The sequence below is a fragment of the Solanum pennellii genome, chromosome 10 (genome assembly GCF_001406875.1).
Source record: "Solanum pennellii chromosome 10, SPENNV200".
NCBI lineage: Eukaryota > Viridiplantae > Streptophyta > Magnoliopsida > Solanales > Solanaceae > Solanum > Solanum pennellii.
The window spans coordinates 74,843,269-74,852,468 of record NC_028646.1 but is presented as its reverse complement, the minus strand read 5'-3'; the positions used below and the strand labels follow the sequence as shown (position 1 = coordinate 74,852,468).

The following is a 9,200-nucleotide window of genomic DNA, read 5'->3' as shown; positions in this document are numbered from 1 at the left end:
GGGGGGGCTCAGTACAACAGAAGGAATCCTATAAATCACTCCCTGACCATGCCAAAAGAGGCAGAAGTCATGGATTATAGGGGAGAGGAGTCAATGATGAACATAGTGCAAGGAAGAAGAGAAGGGGTGAGGGGGAGACACATAGTGCGAGAGAACTAATGAAGGAAGGGGAAAGAGAGGAAGGAAGGAATGTAATTATAACCTCAAGCCAACACTGATAAGGAAAGAAGGATAACTGAATGGATAGGGGGGAATTTCGTTGGAGTTTTGGAAGATTTGTCAGTCTCTTATATAAGAACAAAGACAAGGTGACAGACATTCTTATTGCTATTGGAAAAAAGAGCAAAAGAAGCAAATGCATAGAAAGGGAGGAAAGAAAGGAAAGAGAGAAAAAGATAAAAGTAAATGAAGATCCCTACAAATGATCAAAACAGATTGTATTCTGTTATTATGTTTTTGGTGTACAAAGAGTTCCCTATAAATGCAGAAGCAATCCTAGAAGTATTAGAATCATGCTCTTGCAGTTTCTGTTCCTGGATTTTCATACTTTTTCTAAAGGGGTTTTCAGAGCTACATAAGTAGTGGTGTATAATACAAATCGTTACCTTCTCAAAAAAAGAAAATTAGTCCAGGGAAGAGAGTAGAAGAGAGGCAAATGGAAGAAGAACATGCCCAGAAATTCATGGACGAATATTCAGAAGATGAATGACCAAATAGAACGACAATCAAATAGGCAAGTCTCATAGAATGTGGAACGGACTTGATATGCTTTCAAGACACAAAAAAGAAACGGAGGAAAAATTAAATAGTGAGGAGTAACTATAGAGATGAGTAAGATATGAGATACTTCTGGCAAGGGAGAATATTGGAAGGGTCTTAACTACAGTAGGATGAGATAAATTGGAAAAAGAGGATGTGGGAAAAGGCAAGCACTTATAAGTGCCAAGATTTAAGGGAAATAAAGGCAGAGTAGATTTGGGGCTCGGAAGTGTAAGAGCCAATGGGGAGAATCAAATGAGGTTTCTGGAAGAGTTGTCAAGTGCAATGGTGGCACATGCCAGGCATATGGAGGAGAGAATTTTAACACCATAAGATTTTCAGGAAAGAATAGGTGCAGAATTGTGTCGACAGTTATGAGGAGTTCTCGGAGCTCAAAAATAACCATCTTCTTGGCCTCTCTTCAAGAGGTGCAAAGTTCAGCTGAACTAACGAGGAATAAAATCAAAGTTGAGGCCGAACAAGTCTTGATTACACCCAATAAGAGGAAATGATTTCTAACTTGAATTAAATCCCATGTCCTGAACTTAATATCATAGTTTTATTTATTTTATGAAGAACGTTAGATCATAGCCTTATTATGTAGGATTGCACAAGAAACCCTATTGGGTTCAACAATATGGTTCAAAGTTGCAGACCTCAAGGATATGATGACAGAGTCAAGCAGCTATTAACTATTAGATCTCAGGGAGACGGAAAGCGAACATTTTGTCTGGCAGAAAATATGAAGTCATTGAAAGGAGATTTTGATGTATGGAACAAAGAAGATTGTGGGCCAATAGATATGGAAACAAGAGAGTTGATGAACAAACAAGTGAAACCAACAGCACCTTTTCCTGCACTGTAATTACACTGCTCAAATCTGGAATTTGTTCCTTAGCATCTCAAATCTGAATTGGACAATGCCAGAACGTACATCAAACGTGTTGAAGAGCTGGGTAAGGAGAGGAGGTACCAAGAGCCAGAAGAGATGGTGGATGTTAATACCATCATGTATATGGTGGTCAGTTTGGAAGGAAAGGAACAGTAGATGTTTCGACAATAGATCCAACTCCATACACAAGGTCAACTGGAATTGTATAGTATATCTACTTTTTTGGTGTAAACCGTTGTGCATAGTAGATACAGATCAGATTGTAGATTTGATAGGAAGTTTGTAATTGACACTTTTTGGTGGTGGCCAGCATGCCCTTAATGTTGAAGAATACAACCTTACCAGTTTCAAAAAAAAAATAAAAAAATAAGGGCCTTAAAGGGTGTAGATGGGAGAAGGAGTTGAAACAGGTAAAAATGAAAAAGGAGGGAAAAGGGGAATAACAATGATGGCATTAGCCAGGAAATAATGTGAGACAAAAATCGAGGGCTCTCTGGTTGGAGGAAAATACTAACAAAAAATTATTTTCCATAGGTTAAACATGGCAAATAAGAGGAAAAACCTGCCTCCTTCAACTCTGCTTCTCGCCCATTTAAGGTGGTTTCTTTAGTTGTCTCTTCCTCTGTTATGATCCAACTACCACAGAAGTCTCCGATGTCTTTACAAGTTGTTTGCGACCAGAGATGCAGTGGAAGACCTACGGCCCAAGTCCAGGTCGAGCTCGTCTAGTCTTCCAATTTGTGGCCACTATCGTTGGAGTCCACCAATGCAGCCAGATTTTTGAGTTGTTCCAGACCCATTTGCCTCCAATCACCTGTTCCGCTGTGATTCTTATCGCAAACTTGAACAAGTACTTTCCAGACCCCATCTCATAAATATTCAGACTATGATTTTGCCTCCAAATCTTACTTGCCCATCTCCTCACCTCTGACGGGGTTGGCGTCAACATATTCATTTCTTCGAAATTTCCAACTAAGCTTCTTCGTAGGACTCCATTTTGGATGTCAAAGTATCATTAATGCTAATGATTTCCTCCTCCTTCATTAATGTTGGTCATTATCTCCAACCAATTTCCTGTTTGACTATTTAAAGCTCCTCACAGCCTCAGCAAAAGGGTTATTACTATCCACTAGCCTCTGCTTTATTCTGTTTTCCTCCATTCTATGACTAGAAAAGAATCTCCCCATTTCGTCCGCTATATTGTCCCATCCTGAGTTAAAAGTCATCTCCGAAATGATGATAACGGGCCTCTCCTACCCCTTATGTTTGTCAAACTAATGTATCTATTATATTTGTTGAAGTTTCTTGCACAGTAGATTTCTGAGAGAGGCTCTATTTTCTTCCACCTCCTAACCACATTTCCTTTCATCTTTGAAGCTTCTCGCATGACCTGAGTGATCCAGATCATAGATTTCTTGTTGAAAGAAGTTCTTGTGATGGTGTTTTTGCTTCTGTCAGTCCATCCATACCATTCACCAGCCGCTCCTTTGATTTTCTCGAGATTGAAAGATTTACTCCTATCGCAAAGTAAATACAGTCCTCCATTGGAGTGGAGAAAGGTTTAAGAGAAGGAAAGGGGTGAGGATGGTGATTCCCAGTGATCCGAAGGACCACCACAAGGGGGAGATTAGGATGGGTCTAGGTCATTATTTGGGAATCGTGCCTGGGAGCTTTTCCTTTTTGGATATCATTACTTTTTTTTTACTTCATATTTATGCCAAAGACTATTAAGGTGACAACAACTCATTTTCTCAACAAATGTGGGACACTCATAACCAGGGGCGGACCCACTTCGTTGAAAAAATACATTGTATATACGTATATATTCAACCTGTTTTTTTGAAACAAAACATTGGATATAACTAATTTGACCCCACTTAAACCAATATTAACATGTAGTCCGGCGGCAAAGTGGGTACAATTTGACTGATGCATTGCGGGTTCAATTCCCACCCGCAACATTTAATACTATTTTATTTTTTTTAATACTTTGAACCCACTTGGTAAAATTTCTGGGTCCGCCACTGCTCATAACACTCTCCACCTCACGCTCAGGACTGGACATTTGGAGAGTGGATAATAACATAGGATCCCAATATTAGGAAACACAACAAGGATAGGTTCATCTCTAATGCCAACATTCAATTGTGTGACCATATAATTTAAAAGCTTAAGTTGTTAGAAAGGACACGTTTTTTGAAATTCAATCATGTCTTCAACACGCGTGTGCTTGAGTGTGGGCCTGATTCAGTCCACGTGAGGATATTTAAGGCCGAGGTTTTGGGTTCATGGGGCTGTTATATGCAGAAATAAAGAAACGACCTGAGTTTAATCTGATATCTGTCAAGAAACACTAGGTAAGACACTACAAGAGAAACACCGCCACTACGTAGAGTCGTAGAGAACATGTCATATCACCATCAGTCATTAAGCCATAATCTGGAAATGAATAACTAATGTAGCAGATATCATCAATCCGATATCCATGAAAATTACGAGAAGTCATAAGTGATCTTGGATTCATACATAACATGCAGAAGGTTCATGCAAGTGTTAATGATAATTTCATTAATGTCATTAATGTTTAACACTTTAACTCCAAAGATTAGAGACGTAATTATAAAAACGTTGTGAATTTTTCTCTCTGCTTTTAGCATCCTTGAGCATGGACCACCGTCAATAAAGAGATCGTAGGAAATCATTGGAGTGGATGAGTAATAATAGCAATAAGAATGTCACAAATGATTTTCAAAACAGTGCTCATATGAGTAGAGATTACCATATCTTTTGACACCTCCCCTGGAGCACCAATAATCACTTCATCAGCATAGCGACAAGCCAAAACACTTAGGCTCCTTTCATGAAGATTCATAATTGGACGGTGTCCACCTCTATTGGCACTGGAAAAGACAATACAGAATGGAAGATGAGATCTTTGACTAAATTTGCAACTAACTAACCATACTTTGTTGTGACAGTAAACATGCTAAGAGGAGAAGAAACAGACAGGTAACAAGTTATTTTCTCCACAAAAACCTCAACTACTGACTGTAGATAAGCCCAATTAATTAAGCATTTTTTATCTATCAAAGTATCCAGAGTCCCTATTTGAAAGTACAATCTTAGGAGTTTTCATAAAAATACAAAAATAAAAAAATAAAATAAATTATACACCAATGACACTGTGTCAGTAATTGATGCTTTAGACTCAATATAGACTGAAAAAGTGAAAAAGGAGACATCTGTATGTATGGTTTCAGTACAAGGGTTGTACTGTTTTGTGATATAATACACAGCTGCCTATTACAAAAAAAAAATTAAAATCAACTAAGCTTTACTGTTGGGTCTCTCTCTCCACCACACCCATCCCCCACATCCCCAAACTTTTGTCTTCTTTCCTCTTCTATTAGCTATATGCAGTTATATTCCTCCAATTCCCATATAACTAATATGGCACTGTAGCATATTTCCAAAGAACTCTGTTTTTAACTCAACAGTCGACATGCAACTAACCCACGCCAGTTAATCGATTTGCTTCACAAACAAGTAACATCACATGACAACCATGATGTACGAGGTGGGGGGCAGGGAACAATGGAGGTTTTTCAGTCAAGTCATATTACGAGAAGCTCCTGACTATGGAGAAGGTTGCATTTTCACATAAAACGATTCAGCACCCTAAGGTACCAAGAAAAGAGTGCTTCTGGCTAGCAACAAGAGAGGTGATATTGACGGCCGAAAAACCTAGGAAGAGAAGGTTACATATATTAGTTGGTGCTTCAAGTGTAAATGTTCAGGTGAAGACGTTCACCATCTCCTCTTTGTTGCCGAGTAGCCTCAAAATTATGTCTTATTTTGGAGTAACTCGAGTGATGCCAAGCACAGTGAAAGAGCTAATTGTTCATCTGGAATTGTGGTAGGTGGAGGGGAAGATGCAGAGCATGGAGTGTAGCTCAACTAGCCCTTATGTGAGTCATTTGACGAGACAAAGATAGGAGAGCTTTTGAAAATGTAGAGATAAGTTCGCAGAATTGAAGAATGACCTCTTATCTATTATTTGGGAAAAGGGTCTCAAAACTACTCTAACTTTGGCCGAAATTGTTGTTACGATATCAAACTTTATGAGAACCTTTGACCCCTGAACTATTTAATATTATATTTTAAAGATATATATGTCTCCACGTGGGAACATTACTATTTATAATGATTCAATATTTATGATGTCCACGTGGGCACATATATACCTTTATATGCAGAGGGGTAAAAGGTCCTTTCCAAAGTTCGGTATCGTAACAACAATTTTGGTCAAAGTTAGGATATATTTCAGACCTTTTTCCCCCCTTATTTCCTTTAGGTGCACTCATGAAGTTTTCTAGTTTTTGGAGTACTTCTGTACTGGTGATTTTGTGCCAAAATATTTTTTCATAAAATTATTAAGTTGTCAAAAAGAGAACGTGAGGTGTTCCTTTTCTACCTACTAACACTTCTCAAGGAACATGTGTGACAATTGGACAATGTATCATAGCAGGCTGTTTAAGTCTCATCGTCATCCATAATTTTCTCTAACATGATAAACAATTATCATATTAATACTCTACTTGACATTCATAGTTCCCAACAAGATTGCTACGGTATCTGTTTATCATGTTAGAGAAAATTATTATGCATATACTAGAAACTTTAAGAAAATCACACGTAAATAAATTAGTATGTTAATTTCAGACAAAGGATGAGTTTTTACAACTATTACGTTAGGGTTTTATCAGGATAACGGAACCTCCAAATACAATATATTTCCGTACGTGAGGGTTGTGGATAAGCAGATTGAGAGCGCAGAAGCACACCATATTACCTTACAGTTTGATCAGTATGAATGCCTACTAGTAGAAAGTCTCCAAGTCCTCGAGCAAGCCTTAATATCTAAATATTAACAGAGACGTGAGAAAATGAAGCTGCACTCTGAGCATGCATTAGATATAACAGAAAAAGAGACTAATAAGCATTGAGAAGAAATACAGCAGGGAAAAGAGATAACATTTTTCTGTAGAAAGTCTTTTGGGGATCACAAAAAAACTTATTCAAAGATGTTGAAGTTTTGCAAAAATCTCCTAAGACTTCTCCAAAGAGGTGGTCCAAAGAATGGGTATCAGCAATGTGTCGAAGAAAAATTATTCCACTTTTACCCACAAAACACTTGTGAATCTTCAAAAAAACTACAATAGTTCAAACACATTTCTTTTTGCATAAACTATCCAAGCACATTTCTTTTGCATAACTTTTTCCCCCAAAAAGTTGTTTCGAAAAAAGTTCCAAAATTTGTTCAAACAGCTCGAAGAAAGTGAGTTTAAAATATTAGGCAAAAGGTTGGAATTTCCCACATGTTATTGTAGCAATGGTCTTGTACATATTAGATGACTCAAAATGGATATCTAAAAGATAAAGCTATTATGTAAGAGCACATCTATTCCTTTGATTGGGTCTTCAAGAGAATTTCTTCTCACCCACCCAATTTCATTTTTCGCTAAAAACATGAAAAAACGACTATTAACAATGGTACCATGTTGAATGTTGTGGATCACTTCAACCATAAACTAAAGTTACTAAAGGAGACTACGCTTGTTTACCTTTTTATATGATTCTTTGATATACAAGCATCCTTATCTTTGTAGGTCCTAAAGCTAGATTGCTTACCTCTACATGTCCAGCATGGAAAAGATCAAAGGCGCCATCAATATAGACTATGCGAGCATCAGGTCCAGCTCCCTACACAAACACGCCCGAAACATTATAGCTCATAAGCAACAAACATACTTCCTAGCAGCAACATGGAAATAAAAGAAGAAACAACCTAGGCGATGTTTTAAAATATCAACTGATTTCCCTAAAAACATCATAAGCTTAATGTAAGACAGATCAGGCATTGATGCTTAAATGATAAATTGAATATATTCAAAAAAGTTATCATTTTTTTTTTTTTTGAGAATTGGTAAACAAAAAAAGTTGTCATCTGCTCACATTCGACTTAATTATGTGTCGATTGTAATATTTAAAGGCTTGATTTTGTGAATCTCTGGTGTTGGAAGCTAACATTTGTCGAGTGTGATGAATATGCAAGCTCCGACAGCAAATTGTGCAAAATGAAGCCTAAAGATAAAGTTAGATATGGAAAAGGAGCAAAGAAATAAGCTTAGATGCCAAAATGAAGCAAGATAAACAAACACGCAAAACTAATACTACAGTGCAGCACACTGGATGGGACGTGAAACACCCTGGGCTGTCTGCAAGATTTTTTATTTAGGGTAGTTCAGTAATTTATTTTTCTTTTGATGCAAAATTATAAACAGTGGGCTCATTGGTAGGTTTATATCAAACGTTCGAGATATTTTGGAGGATATTCAATGGACAGCTAGAGGTTTTCAGGGTTTTTCTCCTTTTTCTTTTTTCTTGATTTTGCAACTTTTCTTTTGATAAACTTGTGTCGTTTTTATGCTATGAGTCATTCAAGTCCTTGTTCTAGGTCACGGGGAAATTGATTGACATGAATATAGTGGTTTGAATCTTATTTATTTCAATGAACTGCTTTTGCTTCATGGGTTATTTATTCAATCTTGTGCTTAATTGTTTGATTGGATGATCACCAATTGAACTCTACTTACAGATCCTAAATGAACTTGAAAGAGAGATGGAGTTACTTATAATTGAAATGTGCAAATATATGCATCTAGGCAGTAGAGGCTTGATTAGTGGACTTCTTCTGACCTCGGGTTTACTCTTCCTTCTGCAGTATGTGGTTAGTTGGAATGAAAAAAAACTAGGAATTTTTTTTGAGATAGAAAAAACTAGGAATTTTGAGAGCAAGAATGACAATGTAATCAATCTTAAAAACAGGTGCTTCTTTCTTTTTCTGCTTAGGTTTTGGTGCAACATCTCCTGCTGTAAATGTAAATGATACTGATGCTGCCGTTGATTTACTTAGCACATTACAGAACTTGTAATGTTACCACATTTTGGTTGCAACAGATTGCCATCATTTCCCATTTGATGGTTTTCATAAAAAAATTACAGGTCACAAATCAAAAGAAAAAAAATCCACGATATTTGAAGCTTAGCATCCCGTATTTAAACTCAATGAGTCAGTATCTTTAACTTAGTTATTTACTGTTTTTGTATCTTGTGTTTTTCTTTCGGTGTTAGGTACCTACTATACGGATTTTCATTCTCTGAGAACTACACTTAAGTTTCTCCCACTACCAATATCACAGATGTAAAGTAATCACCTTCCATTCCTTTTTTGTCTCAGAGGAGGTTTTTTCTGAACCGGGTAACGAATATTAAAGTTGCACCATAACAGTGCAAAAGGACTATCGAAAACCCAACCAAGCTTATGCTACTGCTTCACGAGGATCTTATCACATCAACTAGTGATTCAGTCTCCTCGCAAGGATCCTATATCTCTGGAAAAATTGAACCCTGATTTCCCAGAGATCAATTCCAACTTTATTATCCAGTTTTCTTGATTCTTTTTCTTCCTTTTTTTTTTTTTTGGGGG

General features: G+C 37.0%; 1 protein-coding gene across 1 annotated transcript in view; it reads right to left on the bottom strand.

Annotated features, from left to right (window-relative positions):
- Positions 1-9,200, bottom strand: part of LOC107002564 (ethanolamine-phosphate cytidylyltransferase) — a 19,531-nt gene that overhangs the window by 7,121 nt on the left and 3,210 nt on the right. Inside the window, exons 4-6 of the mRNA XM_015200627.2 lie at positions 7,343-7,414; positions 6,504-6,571; positions 4,431-4,551 (exon numbers count right to left, since the gene is read on the bottom strand). Coding sequence (XP_015056113.1) covers positions 4,431-4,551; positions 6,504-6,571; positions 7,343-7,414 — 261 coding nt within the window. The remainder of the gene's footprint in view (positions 1-4,430; positions 4,552-6,503; positions 6,572-7,342; positions 7,415-9,200) is intronic.